The sequence below is a fragment of the Sminthopsis crassicaudata genome, chromosome 2, assembly GCF_048593235.1.
Source record: "Sminthopsis crassicaudata isolate SCR6 chromosome 2, ASM4859323v1, whole genome shotgun sequence".
In the NCBI taxonomy this organism is placed as follows: Eukaryota; Metazoa; Chordata; class Mammalia; order Dasyuromorphia; family Dasyuridae; genus Sminthopsis; species Sminthopsis crassicaudata.
Genome location: NC_133618.1, coordinates 570,494,218 through 570,517,971, shown reverse-complemented (window position 1 = coordinate 570,517,971; position 23,754 = coordinate 570,494,218). Strand labels below are relative to the sequence as shown.

The 23,754-nt window shown below is 36.9% G+C and overlaps 1 protein-coding gene across 2 annotated transcripts in view; it reads right to left on the bottom strand.

Moving 5' to 3' along the window:
• Positions 1–23,381, bottom strand: part of ABHD17C (abhydrolase domain containing 17C, depalmitoylase) — a 75,819-nt gene extending 52,438 nt beyond the window's left edge. The window contains exon 1 of one of the 2 annotated variants that reach the window (XM_074295243.1): positions 22,192–23,381. In XM_074295243.1, coding sequence (XP_074151344.1) covers positions 22,192–22,793 — 602 coding nt within the window. In that variant the 5' untranslated portion in view covers positions 22,794–23,381. The remainder of the gene's footprint in view (positions 1–22,191) is intronic. The other variant, XM_074295244.1, reaches the window with a different exon arrangement.
• Between the last annotated feature and the right edge of the window lie 373 nt (positions 23,382–23,754).

Sequence of the window (23,754 nt, the reverse complement as noted above, 5' to 3'; positions counted from 1 at the left end):
AGTTGAAGACTCTATATACTTGGGACATTCAGATCTCTGCTCCAAATCAGAAAAGACTAGAAAGACTAGGGAATCATACAAAGGTAGTTAAGAATATATCGTCAGTGATTGTTATCTAGCCTGAAAAGAGAAAGTATCCATTCATTTGCTGAAAAGATATTAGGTGACTACCTGTACCAAAGACAAAAAATGTTTCAGTTAAGAAGCTCATATTAAGAAACAAATACTTATAGACACATAGATGAAAAATATATAAAGGACTGTAGTCTTACTCTTTTTAAGGTCTGCCTCTAAAGAAAATCTTCACAAGAATTAGAAATGTCAATCAATCAACAAATATTACCTATGTGACTGAGAATGCAAGCATAAAAAAAAAATGAAATTATCTATTCACAAAGTACTTAGTTTTAATAAAGAGACAAGGGCATATGTAAGAATATATATACATAAAAATGATTAAATACAAATTAATATAAAGTAAATAAAAAGTAGTTTGCAAAGTAAAGTTCAGTAAGTCTAGAAAGTAGTTTTGGGTCAAGTTGGAAAGGGCTTAAAAGTAAAATAGTTTTGTTCTACAAATAATAGGAAAAACTGGAGTTTATTGAGCAGGTATGACTTGTTAAGATATGAGTTTAAGCAAAATTACTTTTGAAGCAGCATATGGGGAACTGCAATGGTGAGAGATTAAGGCATTGAGACCAACTAAGAAGCTATTGCAGTAATTTAGGTGAGAAGTGATGAAAGCCTAAACTAAGCTGAATGAATGAGGTCAGATGAGAAAAATGTTGTGGGCATTGAAAAAGCAAGATTTGGCAAATGATTGGATATATGGAGTAAGGGAGAAAGAGGAGCTAAGGATAGAACCAAAGGTGATGAACCTGATAGACTAAAAAGACTTGGAAGATCTTAGATTTCAATGAGTGTAAAAGAATCCTTTCCCTTCTTCAAAGCTGTCAAAACCCACAACTCTCTTCTACTAGCTCCATGGGCAGAGGAATTTGCTGCAAGTTTCTGACATCTCGAATTCTAATATTCCCTAAGGCAGAGAAGTAGTATGAGTAAGTCTTAGGACTATAAGGATTCAACTGCTTAAGAAGGGAATTCACCACAAAGCAAATTAACTCCACTCTTCCCTTCATCTGGTCAATCTGTAATTGTTTACCCATCATTATAAAGCATACATATTTATCCAAAATAACTACAAAGAATGCTTCTCTATTCCCAGTCTTAATTTCAAATTTCATGAGATGGGTATAATTTAACATTTAACAAGATTTTAACTGGCATGTTAACTGTATAACAGATTCTCTCAGTTCTAAATTAACAAACATATTCTTTTTGTGCTGGGGGGAGTGGAGAGGAAGACAAATAGCAAATGCACTTCCATTGTAAATAAATTGTTACCAAACACCCTGCTTCCCTGGCAAAAAAGTCTCCCTCTTATAGACTTCCCCCAAAAGGTCCCTAGATTAATGGGACAATAATCAATTTACTTTATTTCTTACATTATCATCTCACATCAACTATAGTTTGGCATTCTGTCATTATGTATAGCCAAGGAAAGTCTCCATTTTGTGATCTTTGAAACAGATTTCACATTTCTCTAAATTAATAACTACATTTTAGTGTAGTGGTATAACACCTTTTTTCATGGAAGGAATTTCCTCTTAATTCCTATTGAATTGCATTAATCACAGTTTTACAGATTTAGAGCTAAAAAGTACCTTAGATGCTTAAATTGTGATTATAACTCCATATGTAGACCCATAAGTGAATGGGGGGGGAAGGGTGTCACAAAATTATGATCATCAGTAACTGTTTCACTTATATACCTATGTGCCAGAAATTATATAAAAATTTCTCTGGAGAAAAGGGATCACAAGTGGAAAAAGTTTAAGAACTTCTGCCTTAAAGGTTATCAGGCCCTTCATATTACATACAGATAAGAAAAAATGATGCTCAGTTTGTTAAGTTAGTTAAACAAGGTCAGAGAGACAGAGATATGTGCTTTTTCTTTAAACTATGGTAAGTTCCTTGAGGTCAGAAATTATAGGTAATTTTGTTTGTTGTAGTTTCAGTCATCTCCAACTCTTCATAATTCCTTTTAGGGTTTTCTTGGCAAAGATACTAGAGCAGTTTGACATTTCCTTCTTAAACTCTTTTTATAGATGCTGAGACTGAGGCAAATAGTGTTAAATAACTTGCCCAGGGTCACACAGGTAATTAGTGAGACTATCTTAATTCAGATTCTTCTGACTTCTGGATTAGCACAAATACTGTATTAGGACAGCTAGGTTAGCTGTCCTTTATAAAAAAATACTGCTCAATACAAATTCTTAAACAGAGTAGTTACTCAAATGCTTATTTTTGATGATTATTATGAAAGATAAAGATGTCATTATAAAGTACTTCTTCAAAGACAGGTGATAAACTAGAAGTGCAAAATTAGACATTTTGAGATATAGCTGGTGTGTAAATTTTGTTTTGCTTAATTATATATTTCTGCTTTAGGGATTTTTCAAAAGTAAAATAGTAATAACAAGAATGTTACATAAATGTTCAGAAGGATCACAAACAAGACAGTAATGTTAATATAATCATGTGAAATTTAGTTTGTACTTTAAAAAAAAATTGTACATGATTGAAATTCTGGATTTCATATATTTTCTTTTTCAACCCAACTGCTCTCCTGAAATTACTAATGATCTTTTGATTGCCAAAAATAATGACTTTTTCTTTATCCTCATTCTCCTTGATCTCTGTATAACCTTTGATGCTGTTTATAGCTCTCTCCTCTGATACTCTCTTCCCTCCAGTTTTTAGGATATTACCCTCTCCTTGTTCTCCTCTAACCTATCTGATTGTTCCTTATGGGTTGCTTTTACTAGTCCCTCTCTCTAACTGTAGGTGTCCTTCAAGATTTTTGTCCTTGATCCTGTTTGCTTTTCACTCTAAACTATTTCGTGTGATGATCTCATTAGCTCCCATACTCTCTATGTTGATGATTCTCAAATCCTCCTTTCCTGCAACAAACTGCTGACCTATAGTCTCTCATCTCTAACTGCCAATTGGCTCAAATGAGATATGCAATAAATAGCTAAAACTCACCATATCCAAAAGGAATTTCTTATCTTTCCCCCTAAACCTTCCCCTCTAACTTCCCTATTACTTTAGAGAGCAATGTGTGGCTCAGAATAGTGAGTAGTCACCATTTAACAAAAAGCTGGAGATATCCAAGGAGCAAAGCAAAAGTATGTTCTCTCGAGAAACTGGAGTCCCTCCCATCCAGAAAGCAATCAAAGGGAGATGGCACCTTTTGGGACAGGTTTTACACTTTAAATAGTCCCTAATGCAAACACCCCTCCCACCACTGACTATCATCCTCATTGGCTGAAGGTCTTACATTCTAAATATGGGAACTATTCAAGAAATTGAACTTGGCCAATGAGTATATAGTTGCCCATATTTGATTGAAGTAGGGAGAAAATGATGTCATGGGAGGATATCAGGAAGGGGACTAACGTACGCCCTGAGTCAATGCTCAAGGGCCTTCAGGCCCACTCAACTCTGAAGTAGATGAAGCCTTACTGATTTTCACAACTGTCTTGAGAGATCTCACCTCATCTCATTCAATAACATCATTTTCCTAGTCTCTCAGACTCAAACTCAAGATCTGTTAATTTCACTTTAGCAAAATATATTCCCCTTGTCTCCTCTGACACTATTAGTGAAGGTCCTCATTGCCTCACATCTAGACTGGTAATAGCCTGCTGGTAGGTCTCCCTGCTTCCAGCCTCTCCCCACTCCAATCCACCCTCTACCTAGCCACTAAATCAATTTTCCTAAAATTCAGGTCCCATCAAGTCTCCTCCCCAGCAACTCAAAAACTCCAGTGGCTTTTTATTGCCCACAAAATGAAATACAAAATGCTCTGTTGGGAATTCAAAGTCCTTTATAACCCAACCTCCTCTTACCTTTCCAGTCTTCTTGTGCCACAGTCCTTGACACTAGCTTTCTGCCGTTCTATGAACAAAACACTTAACTCTCACCTCCAGGAACTTTCTCTGGCTATTTCCTAAGCTTGAAATGCTCTCTTCTCCCCCACTCAGAAGACTAACCAACCTCCTTGGTTTCCTTAAAATCTCAATTAAAATTTCATCTTTTACTGGAAGCCCTCCCCAATGCCTTTGTTCAGTTAATTATTTTACATTTCTTGCTTTGTATATATTTGTTGGCAAGTTTTCTCCCTCATTAGACAGACAGTAACCTCCCAAAGGACAAAAACTGATTTTAGTCTCTTTCCATAACCTTAGAACTTAGTAACTTTTGTTATACATAATAGGTACTTAATAAATGATTACAGATTTGAAATGGTGACATCTGTGGATGAATACAAGTATTTTTCTACACAAAAAATCTCACTTCCTCATTCCTATCACTACCTACCTTCTGTACTAGGACCAGAAATACTTCAAAATTCTATAGGAAGCTCTACTTGCAACAACTGGCTGGTCTTTCTTCCTTTGGAATAAAAGTTGTGTAAGATTCAAAACTGAAACCTGAAAGTTAATTCAAAAAACATTTATTAGGCACCTTCTAAGTGTTGAAAAAGTTATGTTTACATAATAGTCCCTTGCCTCATGGAGTTCATTATTTATGAGGAGGATATAATATACATAAGCTAATAAAATGAAAAATAATACACAGTAAATGCATTAGTGAGGTACAAAGTACAAAGTCTTAAGGGAAAACATCTGATTAGGAAGATTAGGGGAAGCTTCTTGGAAAAGGTTCAGTCTGAATTGAATTTAAAGGATTGGAATTCAAAAAAGGGAAGAGAGAATTTCAGGATTTAGACTAGCAAAAGTACACAAGAACAAAGCTCTGGGCATGTTTCAAGCAGGACAAGTAGGCTAACATCTAAAAAAATAGAGAATCAGTATGGTATAAAATTAGAAAAGATGGCATCAAATTATGGGAAATGGAAAAAAAAATCTAAATGCAATTTTTAAATCATCTTCAAATTATCCTTTTTATGTCTTTAAATAAATAGCTCTCTTTCACTCTAATTGACCCTCCCATAATACATAATTCTGAGTGATGAGAGTAAAACTCTGTATGATCTGAGTGAGCCCTGTATAATTATGTAAAATAACCAAAAAAAAAAAAAAAAAAATGTCTCCTTTGAGCTACAAACCCAAATGGTCTTGCATCCTCTTGGAGCAAGATAAGCTTTCTTGGGAGAAGTCACAACTCCAGTCAAGATTTCACATTCACCTGAGATGACTTTGCAGATCACTTCTCTCTTGAGAATGATATGCCTGCCAAGGGAATTCCTCTTGGTTTGGGTTTAGCGAATTCTTTCGCCCCAACCCCAGCCTTGGAGAACAGAACAGAACTCCAATCCATTCCTACTTCTTCATCCGTACCCTCAATCCCTCATCAAGAGAAGGGAGATTTTGACTTCCATTTGACTTTGACTCAGATTAGTTTTGTTGTTTTGGTTTTTGGAAGTTCTTTGATAAACTTGGGTTGGATATAATGGGAAACAAAAACCAAAGAACTATATGGGTAGTATGGAAGAACCACTATAAGGTAGAAATAGCATTTCTTGGAGTTAGAGAGCCAATATTTGAATTCCAGGTTCACTATGTTAACATCTGTATATAGGCCTTAGTTACTTTATCTATAAAATCAAGAGACTTCACTGAACTCTAGCATCCCTTCTAGCTATAAACTCTAATGTCTAATGTTCCATATACCAGTAACTTACTCTGCAGTATAGAGGGGGCAAAAGCAAGGAGAAAGTAATAATAGAGAATTATGCAGGTCATTAGGATTGTAATGTAAACTCACTGAAGTAAGTGATCACGTATTAATGACTTTTAAGACTTAGGGAGCAAACCAGTTAGGATAACAGATATTGAGTCCCTTTTACTATATTTTACTCATTATCAAGTATTTGTATAATCTTCCTTCCCTAGTTGATTAAAAATTCCTTAAGACTAGAATCTGTATTGAGTCTATCTTCCTATTACTTTTAAAATCTTGCTGTAAAGTGTATAAGGAGTTTATTGTATCACATTACTTCTAAGGTCTCTTCTAGCTATTATCCCCTGGCATGTAGCAGATACTTTATAAACACTTATTCCTTGCCTTTTTCTAAATCCATGATGTTAATGATATTGATATTGATATTGAATGACCACCACAACAAAAAAGTATTCTACAAAGATTAAATTGATGGTGAATTTTAGGATGAACTAGAGAGGTAGGAAAAAAAAATAGAGAAACAAAATATGTTATCACTTTAATCCAGACATAAGATATTTAAGAAATATCAGAAATATTTTAAAGGAAGGTGATAAGGAAAGTGACATCAATCAGACAGTGTGAATGATTTGATAAGAGAGTGAAGGAGAAAGTTAAGAAAAGTTTTAAAATGTGAATGACCAGAAGAATGGTGATATAATTAAAAGAAATAGGAAAAGGAGAAAGGTAAATCAGTTTGGAAGGATAAATTACTAATTTTAGATGCTCATACAACATTCAAATAAACACATCCAGAAAGCAGTTATAATTATAGAGCATTGTAATCATCAGAATGAAGATATAACTGAAGTTATAATCCCTATTATATAATTTCTGACCACCATCATGATTTATAACCTTCTTTAAAAACAATAAAAACACAAAAACAAATCCTTTCTTTGTATGTGTACAGGGGGAATGAACACTGACTCTAATTTGAAGACTTAGGATGAAAATCTCACTCCTAAAGCTTACTACCTATGTTGAAGAGACTCTGGGTTATGTCCCCAAATTTTGAGGTTCAGCACAGGGCAGGAAGTTGTGGGAACCCCTTCCTGGTGGTGCAGGCCCTTTGTAAATGAATTTACGAACCGGAAAAGTTAAACTGGCAAAAGAAGTTTATTATTGGCATTGGGAAGTCAGCCTTTGCTAGAAAGACTGAATTCCTTGGTGGCAAGGTCCCAACAGAGAAATATAAAGTTTTTAGCAGAGAAAGTGAATAACATCTTGTTAGGGAAATAGGAGAGAGAGAGATAAAGGGGAAAAAATGCTGAAAGAGAATATCATTTCAGCAGGCAGAAGGTTGCAACTTATGCCAAGGGAAGAGAGAAGTTCTTTGGCATGGCCATGTTAGGTCCTCTGCAAGGAATGAGCCCCAAGTTGCCTCTTTTTTAAATTGAAACCTTGGCTAGAAGCTGAGGGCAGCTCTTGGTAGGGGCTGGGAGCAGTTTGAGCTGGAATCAGAATAGAAAATTTTGGAATTGAATGAGTGTCTCAGAGCTAATTTCCAACTCAATAGAGTTAACTAGAAATCTCCAGCTTAGGCTAAGTAAGAGTGGTCCTGGACTTAACCAGTCCCATCCAGATAACAGAATGAAACCACTTTATCTTGATTCCCTGAGGCAGGTTTCTCAGGGGAGAGTTTAGTATTTCCCCCAAAGTCAGAGAAAGAGAAAGAGTTCTGTGGCTCCCCTCCTCAGTGTGACTTTGGTCAAGAATCTTAAACTTCCTATGGCCTCAGTTTCTTTATTTTTAAAATTATGGAACTGGACTAAATGGCCTCAGAGGTATTTTCCAGATCTAGATTTATAATCTTCTAATTCTCCAATCCAACAATTTAAATCAAAAAATAAAAAAGTTCCCTCTTAAATTATTGATTTCTATCTATTTGGGATATAAAGTGCAAAACTTCCTCAGGAGAAAAAACAAAAACCTTAACTCTTCTTACCACCCATATTAGCATATTTAAATTTTTTATTTCATATATTACAGATAAGCAAAATTGCTAATCTGGTATTAAAATAAAAAAAGAAAAAATAAGAAAAATTATATTTATAGCTATAAAAAGATGCATTAGTATGTGCTGGGCTTTATGAAACAAAGCATTAAGTTTAGCACAAATATCATAGAATCTGTTCATCACAGCACAAATGGAACAAGCTTTATCCAGTTTTCATTTTATTATTTCAATAATAGTAGGAAGAATTATAATTAAAGTATAAAACCTAAAAAACACCTGATTTTAAAGAATTTTACATAGTATTCTTCAAAGTAAATAAAATTTTATTGTAATCATCTAAAAATCTAACAGAAACTGGGATATCTTGTTTTTCACCAAATTCTCTGAACTCTTGGTTTAGAAAAAATAGCTCTTTTGAAATGGTCTTTTTTTTTGGGGGGGGGGGTTCTTTTTATGTTAATAACTTGGCAAAGAGCAGATATTCCTGTTAGAATGGTTAAATGATTTGATCTAAGTTCACCATTTAACATTCTGAAGCAAATTATTAATTAATTTTTAGCAAATAGCAAAAAATGCTACTTGAATCCAGAGATAGAACCCTCAAGACTGAATGTTATCTTTCTTGCACAGCACGACAAATTTGGAAATATACTTAAAACAATTACACATATTTAACCTATATCAGATTGCTTGCTGTCTTGGGGAGGGGGGGAAGTAAGGGAGGAAAGGAGGAAAAATTTGGAACACAAAGTCTTGCAGAAATAAATATTGAAAACTATCTTTGCATGTGTTTTGAAAAATAACATTTTTAAGAAGGAGTAGGTCATTTAGTTTCCAATTAAATTTTAATCTATGCTTCCATGAGCCTTCATTAAATATAATTTTTTTATTACAAAAAAAAAAGGAGTTTATGACAAAACACTGAAAACTTGAGATGGGACTAAGCTAAATGATATTATGTGAGCACTGATTTCTTGGCCAAATTCAAGAAAACTCTAACTGCAGCTTTTTGAGGATAACCCCATTAGTGTTAAGATGACCAGATGGCCTAAATGGGTTTCACCCTCTTTTCTCTAGAGGCCATCCCAGATTCTGTTCTGGATCAGGTTTCTATCTCTCATCAGAATTCACCTATGCATTCCCTGAAAAAAAGCTGAGATTAGAAAGGATATAAAGAGAAAAGACTTAACAAAGTGATTTTCCTTTCTAAAATTAAGAACTAAGCAATTTAAGGTACCAAAGCATAAGTCCAATCAAAGAAAATAAATTAGCCCAATGCTAAATAAAAATAATATAATTTTGGGGTCCTTGATGCTATAAGTAAAAATTTCAGGAATCTCTTTGCCATGCATAAACTACAAAACAAGTTCTCTCTCCACATTAATTTCCCTGAAATCCTACAAAAGAAAGTGTTACTTATATGGTGTTAAAGTCTATAAAGAAAGAAAAGGGAAGCATCAGGTGGGAATTGCCTCCTTTAATGCTTACACATTCTTCTTGAAACCTTTTATCAGTAGAGTTGATCTTCAGCAAATTAGATAATTTAGCAAATGGCCAAATTCTAGTTCCCAAACAACCAATAAATTGCTTTGCATATTCCTATTAGTATTATCCCAGAGACAGCTCTGCCTAGATCACTGTGAAATTATTAGTAACTTCAAAGACACCACTCTCTAAAGGACCCAGCTCCACCTGCTTCTCAACTCTAGCCTTACACTATTAAATGCAGTCACACAGCCGCCAGCTGTTACAAACCATCTATCAAGGTAAAGATAAGTTATTCTTTTGAACCTTTTCTCTTTCCCGCTTTCTTCTTCCTTAAGTTGGCCTTCCTGTTCCACACTGGTGATCTGAAATATGATCATTTTACATACTACTTTTCAAAAATAATCTCAATTTTCCCTAGGTTAGAATACAAAGTCTTCTATAGACAATGAAAACTGACCAATAAGCAGTAATAGTATTCTATAAGCTCTTAAAACTAAAAAAAGGACAATTTTCATATTCCAAAATTCAAAATATCTTCCACTATAGTCATATCATTGATAACTTATGGGTTTCCCATAATGTGCCTATAAATCACAGAAACAAGAAGTTAAAAAAAAATACAGAAAGAATATATTCATATATCTAAAATCCTACTTCAAAATTTTCATGTCCAATGAAAATAAAGAGAGATTAAGAAGTAATGTTATAAAATAAGCACATTTAGCCTTTTCTAATTTGTCTGTCTTGCTATCTTTTTCTCCCTTTCTGTATGGTACTATCTCCTTTCTTTCACTGTTTTTTGGTATGGTAGGAAGAGCACTGTATTTTAAATCAGAGGACCTAGGTTTCAGGTTGACATCAGGTACATCACTTTACCTCTTTGGGCCTCAGTTTTTCTATCTATAATAGGAAGGGGTTACACCAGATAGTGCCTTCTAGCTATATATTCTGTGCCCTTTTGGTGACATAGTGATTAATTCTGGAGAGAACAAAACCCTTTACTTCTACCTACAAGCTAGGTACTAGCACCTAAGAATGTTTTTCTAGGCATATTCTTTTTAAGTATTTAAATAGAAATAACAATATAGTAATAACAAAATAAACCTCAAATAATATACTTTGATTTTACAAAGTCTTCTGTCTACAAACATCTTACAATATATACTTTCAAAATGTATTTACCCTTGCACTCATATTCTTAACTCTTCTCCTTTCTATGCCAACTTAGTTTTCCTTTGTAAACCCACTTGGAAAGAGATCTGGACTAGAGACTCCAAAGATCTGGGTACACGTCCAGGCTCCAATACTTACTAGCTCAGACACTGGACTAGTTCTTTAATCTACCTGAGTCAGTTTCTTCATAAATAAGTCGAGGTAAATAATATTGGAACTGTCAACCTGTTAGGAATATGCAAGTTATTGGGATCATATGGGATACTGTAAAATTCTTTGTAACCAATCACAAGCATACTTTTTCATCTTCATCTGAATTTGAGATGAGGATGAAATTGTATATATTCTACTTATCTATCTTCCACTCCTATTCCACCTGTTCTTGTCAACTCCATTCTTAGTTTTTTTATTTCATCACACCTCTTCAGGGTTCATTTGGCTTTCCTAAACAGTCTCTACATATGATTAGCTAGTTCAATAATATGCTTGCTACCATCACAGAATCTTTCAAAAACCCCTCAAAGATGATCAACCTCCAAAATCTGTATAGCTTTCCAGTGTACCTAATATTGCTAAAGTCACAACATTTGTCAATTATAAAGTTACCATAAATTAATGTACTACAAACCCCTCATTTTAAAAATAATATTACTATCAATGAATACCAATATATGACTGAGTTATAGAACTCTAGAACATAGTGTCAGTTAATAAATACTCACTTATTCATTCCCCATCTCCAAAGAAATGAAACTGAAAATCACGTAGGCAATGGAAAGCAAGTCAAGATGGGTATGAACTAACTGTAAAACATCATAAATAAGGCATTGTAAATGAGATTTTTAAAAAAAGATATCGTGAGGGGAAAAAAAGGACACTTAAAAAAAAAAAGGCACTACTCATATAGAAAGAAAGAAAAATCACCTTTAGACAATAAATAGACTTGACCTATAGGCTCTTGAAGCCAAACAAATGAGAACTAAATCTAGAGATATAATAGGTAGACATCAAACTTATAGTAAGACATGGTCAAAAATAACAATATGTATTATTGAAGAGAATATCCAAAAAATGAAAATTAAAGATAAATTTGACTTCTAGTATTATACCTTCCCCCAAAACTTCATAATTGCAAATTTCCCATTCATTACTTAATCTGATTTTCAGTAAGGCAGGTAAAGTAAGTATTATTTTACTGAGGGTTTTGTGGTTGCCCCAAATGAATACATACTACTAATATGTAAGAACAGTCTTGCATTTAGGTCTTCTGGCTATAAATTTCACTATAAAGATTCTCAACTGGCCTTTCATTGCTGTTCTTGATGCTCTACAAACCTTTTATTAATCTCAAACTCTGTTATCATCACAATACCTATTTTTAAACATTTTCAGGCACAAAATTAAGTCCTATTCAGTCACAACATATTGAATTCATTAAAAATTTATTATTCACTTTTTGCAAAGCACTGCCCTATTCCCTGGAGAAGACAAAAAGTTTGGATAAGACCTAACCCTCAAGTTGCATAAAGGCAATTACTGTTTCTATTTTACTAGAGACAGGCATCATTTATACGTTCACAACACATTCCTTTCCTCCACCTCAAAATCTTTCAATACTTCTTTTTCTTTGCATCTAACTCTTAAATATCTTTTCTAGGTAAATGAAAATAGAGAGATTTAAGTATTTAATGGAAGGAAAACAAAATAATTGTGATATATGAGAATTGGATGGGGATTTAGTTTCCACAATTATGAAAAATGAATTAAGAGAAATAGAGTAATAAAGCTTTAAACTCAAAAAATAAATTGAATCATAAGAAATGGAGGTTAGGACATGGAATGAGAAAATAAAAGAATGTAAGAATTTTAGAATAAGAAATATTTGTGAAATATAATAAGAGGTGAACAACCACTTACACATGGGGGGAGAGGGGTAGAGGCAGATGTAATTTTGTGATCAGAGGAGGAGACAGACTCACAAGAGGGAATTAGACTCTTCAAATAGGACAGTAGTTAGTCAAAAGAGATTCACTGGAAGGATTAAACTATTACCAAATAAAATGAATGCCAAGGAATTACAGAGATGTAATCAGAGGAAATTTACACTCATACTCCTGATAAGTTGTGATTTCTACTACTCAGCCAATGGAGCATCAAGGAAGAGACTTATATTTCTGGTATAAAAAAAGGACAAATATTGACTCCAAGCAGTCCTATTCTATAGGATACTCACATCTGCAATTGTGTAATTAAAGACTTAATTTCACCACTCCCAAGTCCAATGGTGTAATTTCTCACAATACTCAAAGTAGGCATTAGATTTCCCCAATAGAAATATTAAACATAAGATCATAGGTGATGAACAGGAAGGGGACCTCAGTGACTCTCTAGTCCAACCCCATCATTTCATAGTTAAAGAAAGTAAAGTTAAAGAAGTTTAAGTAAAAAACAAACAAATAAAATAATATTAAATAACTCATCCAGGTAACAAGCATGAGGTAGGATTTAAATCCAAGTCCTTTGAGTCCACAGTTGTACTCTTTTTATTATACTATATGTGATGAAAACAAAACCGAAAAAGGCAACACAATGCAATATATGATGAAGTTGGAATCAGAAGACCTTAATTCAATTTCTGAGTGACTTACCTAACCTTTGTGACCCTGACAATTCACTGTTACCTCTTTCAGAATCAATTTCCTCATATACACTAAGATCTCCTCCAATCTGAGATCAATGATTTTAGGATTCCAATCATTTACTGCCTACAAGATATACATTTGAAACAAAGACATAGAACAAAATCACACTTCATGCAACCTTAAAAATGCAAGAATTGCAATCATGATTTCTATCAAAGTCAAGAGAGAAACAGGAAAACTAGTTTACTTCAAGGCTCCATAGACCAAAAAATTAATTATCAAATGCATATACACTAATTACACAGTTGTCAAGTACAGTATAGCTAAAAAAGCAGTGACTTCAAAGATTGACTCATGACTACCTACTACCTACGTTACAGTAAGCAAGTGGTTTAACCTCTAGCACTTTAATTTCTTTATAAGTAAAATAAAGAGGGGTGGAGGGGAGGTAGGCTAAAGGGTGGATTAAATGAGTTCTGATGTCACTTCCAGTTCTAGATTTATGATGTTATTCAGCTCTTAAAAAAACTAAAAGGACTGCCACCAAAAAAGAGGAAAAAAGTTGAATAATTCCAAAAGAAAGATAAGCAAGAAGAAAAATATAAAATGAAATGAATTGTTGGAAAAACTACATTTAATTGACCTATAATTATTTCTAAATGGAAGTGTTAAAAAGTAAACATATTCTCAGCATCCCATAATACCTTTACAAAAAGAAATCACAAAAAAATCATTAAAGAATATTTTAAAAGTAAATTAAATAAACACATCTGTTACAGACCACAATGCAAAGTAAATTCATAAAAGATAGATCTGAAAAAGAGACTAAGTGACAATATACTGAGTAATTGACAGGCCAAAGAAGAAACCACAGAAAAAATAATTATGCTAATGACCCAATAGCATACCAAAATGTATTAGATGTAGTTAAAATATTCTCAAGAGTTAAATCTTTATTTCTTGAAAATTATGTTGACAAATACTGAGGGTCAATATATTAAATATGTAACTAATAAGATTAGAAAATAAACACATTAGCAACTCTGAAAACAACAAATGCTGAAAATTAGAGAATTAAATGAACTTACAAATTAAAACTAAATAATTGATTTTTTAAGTTTTTAGTTTTAAGACAAACAGAAATTGACATGCCATTAATCAACCTAGTAAGAAAAAGTAAAATGTCAAAATAAAAAATGATTATGGTAAATTCAGAAAGGAAATAAAATGAATTTTCTGAAACTATGCAATCACAATCAAAACCAAAAACATAAAGATAATTGATGAGTATTACAAAAAAATACCTAAAGTAGCAAAACAAGAAATAGATATCCTAATCCAATCTTATAAAAATAAATTGAACAAGCTGTCACTAAACTACAAGGGTGGGATAAGAGAGGAAAATCCCTGGGCCAAATGGATTTAGAATGGATTTATATCAAGCATTCAAAGAGCAATATATATATATATAAGTTTATTTTCAAAAGTAGAGACAAAAAGCAAACTCCTTCTAAGAGACAAATACAGTCCTGATATCTAAACTAGGGAGAAACAAGACAGAGAAGAAAAACAAACAGACAAACTCACTAAATGTGACAATAGATTAAAATATATAAATAAAAGATAAATCTATAGTAATATAGCTATAAATAATTAATTGCAACTAAGAGGCATACCAGGAATGTAAAGATAGTTCAAAAATTAGGAAAAGAATTAGTATAATTAATCACATAAATATAAGGAAAAAAATGTCAAAAGATGAAAAAGTCTGAATAAATAAAGCATTAATTTCCTCATTCATTCTACAGCATTTATCAAGTTTGTGTTGTATACTAACCATGGTGAAAGGAGTTGTAAATGCAATGACAAAAATTTAATGATCCCTGTCCTCAAGAAATTTCTTTCCACTCAAAGAAAACAATCTGTAGATAGAAAATTAAATATAAAATAGCTACAAAATATTTTGTTACAAATCCTAAAATGCATTGCCAAAGAATTTTCAATACAATCAAAAGACTGTGTTTATAATACTAAATTTTTTTGCAATGGAAAAACATAAAAATTTCTCCTTGTATGAACATAGATTACTTTGTTCTGTTCACACTTATAACACAGTTCTAAAAATGCTAACTACAAATCAATATGACAATAAATTAAGTTAATAATAGTTAACATTTATTTAGCATACACAGTGCTGAGGACTTTACAATTACTATAATTGATCCTTACAAAAATTCTGGGACATATAGATACCAATTATTATCCCCATTTCACAGATGAGGAAACTTTAGCAAACAGAATATTAAATGATTTGCCCTGCATAACAAAGCTGTCAGTAGTCTTAAGGTTGGCCTTAAACCCTTCCAGATTCCAGGCCCTGCATTCTATCCATTATCATTTAGCTACCTGAATTAAATTGCTTTTGGCTTGAATAAAGATAAAGAATAATTTGTTATTCACTTGTAACACAGGATAAATTAATAATTTCCATTAGAAATAGTCCCATATCTGTCCCCTCTTTTTAACTAACCTTGAAAAGGAACGTCTACAATAATGAGCTCTACTTATTTGGCTCACACTCCCCTAACTTCTACAGCTCAGGCTCAAACCTCATCATTCCACCAAAACTACTCTCCAAAGGTACTAACAATCTCTTCGATTGCCAAATCTATTGGCCTTTTCTCAATCTTCATTCTTCTTAATCTCTGTGTAGTCTCTGACACTCTTAAGCTTTCTCTTCTTGAATATCTTCATTTTAGGTTTCTAAGAACACTCTCTTCTACTTCTCTTCCTACCTCTCGGAATGTTCCTTCTCAGTCTACTTTGCTGCATCTTCATCCAGCTTATGCACACTCACCTGAGAATCTTACAGTGGTCTGTCCTGAACACTTCTTTCTCTCTATAAACTTTTTCACCGATCTCATCAGCTCCCATGGATTCAATTGTCACTTGTAGCCAATGAATCTCTTAAACCTCTCTACTAACCTTCAGTATCACATCTCCAACTGCCTATTGAACATCTCAAGCTGAAAGTTTAGCCCTCACCATGTCCAAAACCGACCTCTCTTCTCACTCCAAAGCCACCCTTCTTCCTTACTTTCCTAATACTATTGCACATACGTACCACTATCCTCTAGATATAGATCTAGAATGCCCTCCCCTCTTCATTTTCTACCTCCTGGCTTCCTTCATGTCCCACCTGAAATCCCACCTTCCACGGAAGGAAACCTTTTTCTGATCCCTCTTAATTCTAGTGTCTTCTACAAGCTGATTATTTACAATATATCTCACTTAAAGTTTGTGCTTGGATGGCTGAATGTTTTCTCCTCAAGCAGACTATGGCTTGCTCTTTTTTCCTTTCTGTGTATCCTCAGTATTACCAGTGTCTGGCAGCATGTCTGATTCTTCACGACTCAGTGGATCATGTCATACTATCCATGAGGCTTTCCTAGGAAGATACTGGACTAGTTTGTCATTTCCTTCTCCAGTGAACTAAAGCAAACAGAGATTACAAGATCTGTGCAGGGTTATATAATTAGTAAGTGGGAAGTAAAATTTGAACTAAACTCTTCCTGACTTCAAGCTCAGCATTCTACCCTATGCACTAAAACATAGAAGGCTCTTAAATAAATGTTTATTGAAGACTAAAAGACCAAACAGAAGTGTTTATATTTTATCCCTAAGGCAAGAGTTAGCCACTGAGGCTTTTTTTTTTTTTTTTTTAGAAGATGAGTGATATGACTAGACTTACACTTTAATAAATATCAATCTGACAGTCATGTGGTAGAGAAAGTATATTGGCCTGGATATAGGAGGACTAATTAGAAGACTACTACAACAGTACAGGTGAGATGTGGTGAGGGACTGGCCCAGAATGGCTGTGGTATATGGTACAAGAGATGCTGAAACTATGGAATGAGGCAGACTTGGCAACTAATTGGATATGGACAATAAAAGAGAACACATATTGGATGAAAGTGAAGAAATACTGAAGAATAAATACTTGTTGATTCACTTTTTTTCCTTATTTCTTGGTTCTCACACCCAATTGTTCTTAAGTTATATACATTCCATGCTCTGTGCATACCCTTTGACCCAGCAGTGTTACTACTGGGCTTATATCCCAAAGAGATCTTAAAGAAGGGAAAGGGACCTGTATGTACAAAAATGTTTGTGGCAGCCCTTTTTGTAGTGGCCAGAAACTAGAAACTGAGTGGATGCCCATCAATTGGAGAATGGCTAAATAAATTGTGGTATATGAATATTATAGAATATTATTGTTCTGTAAGAAGTAACCAACAGGATGATTTCAGAAAGGCCTGGAGAGACTTACATGAACTGATGCTAAGTAAAGTGAGCAGGACCAGGAGATCATTATATACTTCAATAACATACTATATGATGATCAACTCTGATGGACAAGGCCCTCCCCAACAATGAGATGAACCAATCAGTTCCAATAGAGCAGTAAATTAACTAAACCAGCTACACCCAGCAAAAGAACTCTGGGAGATGACTATGAACCACTACATAGAATTCCCAATCCCTCTATTTTTATCTGCCTGCATTTTTGATTTCCTTCACAGGCTGATTGTACACTATTTCAAAGTCCAATTCTTTTTGTACAGCAAAATAATTGTATGGACATGTATGCATATATTGTATTTAATTTATACTTTAACATATTTAACATGTATTGGTCAACCTGCCATCTGGGTGGGGGTGGGGGGGATTAGAACAAAAGGTTTGGCAATTGCCAATGTTGTAAAATTACCCATGCATATATCTGGTAAATAAGAACTATTTTTTAAAAAAGTCACATAGATTCCTAATTCATAAATTTTCTTGTATTCATCTCTTACTTCCTCTCCTTGCTGTCATCACATTACTTTGTTCTTTGTTACCTAAAACTAATTTTATGGCTGAATAGGAATTCAAATATGATTTTGTCTGTTCTCATTTTATGTGAGATAACTGAGATCCTGAGAGATTAAATGATTCACTAAAAATCAAGTATCCAGAAAAAATACCCTGGATTCCTAATTTCCAAGTAAACACTTTTTCTAAGATATTGTATTTCAAACTCTTCCTTAGACTCTTAAAAACATGCTAGGAAAGTAGCACAGTGGATAGATTGTCAGGCCTTAAGTCACAAACACTCATCTTCTTGAGTTCAAATCTGGCCCCAGACCTTTATGTGAACCTGGACAAGTCACTTAATCCTCTTTATTTCGGTTTCCTAATCTATAAAATGAGTTGTAGAAGGAAAGAGCAAAAAAACTCCAGCATCTTCCCAAGAAATCTCCAAATAAGGTCACAAAAAATTAGACATGATTCAAATAGTGTGGGGACTGGAAATTACAACTAAAGTACTCTGTTCAATTAGAAGGACTAGGTGAACAGGAGATTCTTTGCCTCAATTGCTACCTAGCCTTATTCCCCAAATGTTATTCTTATGTTATTCCCCAGTCAAACTGAGACCTCTGAAGACCTTAACTTAAAAAGGCCAAGGACTCCCATTGCATCCAATTGTCCATCATAGAATCACCTCCCTTATGTCACTTCCTCTTCGAGAGGAAGGACAAACAACAGCACATTAAGCAGCTAGAGCCCATCCAAAAGAAAGCAATGAAGAAGCCATTACAAAACAAAAATTGGTTGAAGACACTAGGTATACTTTCCCAAGACTAAGTGGAAAATGTGATCACTTACGTCAAGAATAGATAAGTTGTCATATGGAATAAGATTGTTTTGCTTAACCTGAGAGGTCAAAATTAGAATAATGAATGGAAGTTGCAAAGATGCAAATTTCAGGTGGATAAAATGAAAATTTTTCTGACAATAAGAACTGTACAAAAATGTAGAATGAGCTGTCTTAGGAGGGGACAGGTTTTACCAACACTAAAGGTCTACAAGGAAAGAACCCTTGATTTAGAATATAAAACTACCACTAAAGATTGGATGCTTCCAGAGGAGAAAGTGAGGCTGGTGACCTAGAACAGCCCTCTCCTTTATTCAAATCCAATTTCCTTGAATGTCATGGTATCATTTTCTAAATGTCATTATCCTCTCCAAGAACAAAGGACAAACAACTAGCTCTATGAGTAAGAGCTGCTCCATTCTTTTTTTTCCCCTTCCTTCTTTCCTATCTTTCTGTTTTCTTTCTTCTCTCCCTATTTTGGGGTTCACAAGCTAGATGGCTTAAGAGAGTCTTAAGTCTCTCAGAGAGGCCAACAAAATGTCCCAGGGCAATCCCAGATAGCCCCAGAATGAATGTAAATAACAATTGTCTTCTCAACTTTAGGCCAGAAACCCTGAAGATTTTTCCCTCGCAGATTGATTCTCACTCATCCCCTACCCCTACTGCTTTTCCTCATTGGGTAAAAAAGGCCATTCTTCCCATTTCTTTCTTACTCATTTCTTTAATGGGTGGTTGCCTCTAACAAACTGAGAATAGTGTAAGACCTTAATTTTTAAAAACTGAGGTCTCTCAGGTGCAGATCTGTATCTGAACATTGGATCCAAATAATTCCAAAGGAGAAATAAGGCTGGACCTTGCACAGCTCTCCTTCACACAAATCCAATTCACTTTCATGTCATAGTATGTCATGGTCCTGTCCTGATGACATGGTTATCTTTGAGAAACAAAGGACAAACAAAACTGACACCAATATGTTTGTGGGCAACTCAATTCACTCCTTTGGCCTCAGATTTGCTGAGAAGATATACTTTAAGGTCCTTTCCAGCTCCCTAACATTCTGTGATGCTTTGACTTGTCCAATCCCAAGGGCTGGATAACCACCATCTTCATCTATCTTTACGCCTTTGCACAAGCCTTCCCTCTACCTCTAATATACTAGAATTAGAATTCCTTAGCTTCCTACAAAACTCAGAGAAACATTATTCTGATTGGTCTCCTGAAGTTATTGTCCCCCCCCCCCAAAATTTATTCTGTATCTACCTGATATATTGGGCATTTACTTTTCATGTTGTTTTTGCCCAACTGAAAAGATCCCTGAGTACAGGAATTGTATCATTTTTGTCTTTGTAGCTTCAGAATCCAATATAGTCTTTAGCACATAGAAAGCTCTTAAAATCTGTCAAATGAAGTAATGTATTAAAAAGTGCCATGTGAGTATCACTGACAATGTGCAATTGGAAGACATGATTTTTGGTTCAGATGATGAAGATTTTCTGAAGGAAAGAGGATTTGAATTGTGTTGAGGACTAGTTTAGGCTTCAGAGGTAGAAATAGAAGCAAATAGTGATAGAAAGTGTGAGGTATAGTTTAAATATCATGTTGCCCAATTTGGTTGAAGTGGAGGGATTGGGTAAGAAAAAAATGGAAAATAACACTTGAAAGGTAGGACTGGCCAGATAGTTGAGTAATGCATATGTTATAAGGATAAGTGAAATGTACATCAAAATATATCCCCTTAAGTAAACCAATGTCTGAGCCCTCCTTGAATCACCAAGTATTTTGTAAATATTACTTTTTGCAATGAGGCTTATTTGTGATGGAGGACTGGGTAGAAGGGAAAAACCTAAGCATGGGAAATGAAGGAGCCTTGTTCAAAACTTACAAACCAAGCCACGGATAACTAGATATAACATTTTAAAAAATAATAATTTTACATTCAAATTGATACAAAATTGAAAATTTTCAATTATTTTGCTATAGCTAGCATTCTTTCAACAATGATCGATCAAGTGTGTCAAGTAAAGAACTACAAACCCTCAAATTATTCACGTGGTTTTTTACTACTTGTAGATTGTATCCAACATAGTTACATGTGATACAAACACAACTGAATCATTTCAAAAAGCCTTAACCCAAATGATTATATCACTACAGAATTTAGGGTTCTTCCTTATGTCACAGTCATCAAGAACATGAATAAACAGCATATGTTAAATATGAGGACTCACACTTCCTTGTTGAGAAACTATTTCATTTATCCAGGGATGCCAAGGGTCATTCATAAACACATATGTCTACATAGAGAACAACAATAACATATAAACCCTAACAAAACCCAGTCCTAAAATAAAGGCTGGATGGCAGGAACAGCAATCTAATTCTGTACTTATTATACAGTAAACAGTCCTTTTCCCATACAAAATTCAGGGCCTCAAAAGATGATCTTCACATCACTGTCCTGAGGTCAGGTGGAAAATATATTACTGATGACGAAACTGGGGCACGAACAGGTAAAGTAGTTTATCGCACTTATAGCCGTGGCCTGGACAAAAATAAAACCCAAATTCCCTGCCAGTTCTAAACACTATGCCAAGTCCTTTCTTATTAGAGACTTGAACGCTAATTGAAGGACACAAGATCCCCCCCAATAACACCAAATTCAAACACAATCTGGATTAACAAGTAATTTATCTCTATAAAAGGTGACAATGACTAATTAATTTGCCAACATCTCTTAGACGCTGTGGTTTTAGGGAATCATCAATATTGCCAAAATTTACCTGAAAGGACCACTTCAAGGGCATGGGAGGTAGTTCATTAGATGTCCACCTGATTCTTAGCGAGCTCTTTTAAGATTATTGGGAAAGCCATCAACTTTTTGGGGGGAGGGAAGGAGAAGAGGGAGGCAATTTGCTCAAGTATCTTCTCCAAAGAAACAATCAAGAAACACTTTCATTCAGACCTGATCTCCAAACATCACTCACTGTATTCTACAACCTTCATTTAACAGCCACAAAAGACTATCTTGTCAAAGCAGAGACTCTAAGTGGCCCTAACATAGTATCGAAGCAAGTGATCTTTGAGTTTAGATCTCTCCGAGACCCTGGAAGACTTATTTATTAGATTGAAGCTAAGGAGGAAAATAATAAATTTGGTCACAAGCCCTCCTTCCCACTTTAAGAAAGAAGCTAGGGTCGCCTCTGCCTCCGTCCTCCTCCCCGTCCCCAAGCGTCTAGACGGACTTCCCCCGTGCCTTCAGCACTCGGGTGCTCGAACCCGCCTCGCGTGGGGGGCACAAAGGGAGGAGGCGGCACCGGGTCCGGCCCGTGGGTTTGATTTGCTGGGTTTTGCTCGTCCCCGACCCGGGAATGCCCAAACCTCGCTAGCCCAGGCCCTGGGGCCGCCCGACGGCTCACCGGGTTCGCAGGGCCTGCCAGGCGGCGTCGATGTCCGCGTAGAGGTTCTTCTCCGAGGGCTTGCCCGAGCTGACGCCGTAGCCCGAGTAGTCGTAGGAGAAGATGTTGCAGTTGATGCGGGAGCCGAGGCCAATGTAGAAGCTGCACATCTGGCCCAGGTCCACGGCGTTGCCGTGCGAGAAGAGCAGCGTGTAGCGACTGCTGGGCGCGCAGCGCACGAACATACAGCCCAGCCGGTTGTCGCGGGCTGTGCGAGAGAAGAAGACCTCGACGGCGTCCAGCTCGCGCTGGGAGTACTGCCAGTCCGCCCTCTCGCTCAGGTGCAGGCTGCACGCCCCGGGCGCTGCGGCACCCGCCGCCGCCGCCTCCTCGGGCGGCTGCTGCTGCTGCTGCTGCGGCTGCGGCTGCTGCGGCGGCGGCGGCGCCGAAGCCTGAGCCGGGGGCTGCTCCCCGCGCTGCTCCGGGGCCAGCACGGTGTAGGTGGGCTCGGGCGGCAGGAAGGCGAGCTTGGCTGCGATGCGGCTGGGGCAGGGCGGGCAGCAGAAGAGCCAGCACAACTCGCCGAGGGAAAAGCCGTTCATCCTGGGGCCTGGTTCGGGCATTGGGACGGACGGCCGCCCGCCAGCCCGCTCGGCGGAGGGGGAGGGGGCGGAGGACAGGGGTGACTGGAGCCCGGGGGAGGAGGGCGGAGGCGGGGCCCGCCCGCCAGCTCAGCCCGGGCCGGCCCGACCTGCCGCGGCGCGGCGCCGGAGGGAGGTCACCAGCAGCGGCCTCGCGGCGGACGCATGGCGCTGGCGCTTCAGGCCCGGGAGCGGGAGTCGGAGCGACCGCGGCAGCAGCACACAAAGCGGGCGGAGGCGGCGGTAGCGGCCATGGCCGGCTCGTCTTCACGCCCCCCTTCACATACACACTTACTCACACTCATACACACACATACACACACACCCCCTTCCCAGCGCCGCCGCCGCCGCCACAACTTCCGGGTTAGGATGCGGCCGCTACAGCATCCCCCCAGGAGCCCCGGAGCCAGCCCACCTAAGCCGGCCGAGAGGCGCTGCTGCGGCGGCGGCGGCAGCCCCGACCCGGAGCGGGGCGGGGCCCGGCGTCTCGTGGCGGGGCCGCGGCCCCGTGCGCTGGCGGGAGCGGGAGCGCGGAGGGACCGCAGCCTCGCCCCGCAGGAGCCTGCGCGCTGCCCAAGGCATCCTGGGGGATCCGAGCGCGCGCCCTCGACTGACCGCGTGAAGGTGGGCATCGAGGTGATTTCGGCTCGGTCTCCTCCCGCCAGGAACCTCGCCCGCTCGGCTTCCCCAGGCCGCCCTGCACGGAGGGCTTGCAGGGGGCCAAGGCTGGGAGAGAAGGAGCCTAGCCTGAGTGGTGGTCTTGTGAAGGAAGCTTTGACCGCCCAAAAATGCAATTCTTGAAAAATAGGGGAGAAGTCAAAATTAAATTCTGTAGTGGAGAGACCCAAGAGAGAGCCCTGGGCCCGGAGTCAGCAGGAAGCGAGTTCCAATAGTTCCCAGCCTGGTGACCCTGGGCAAGTCACATAAGCTGAGGGTCCGGAAA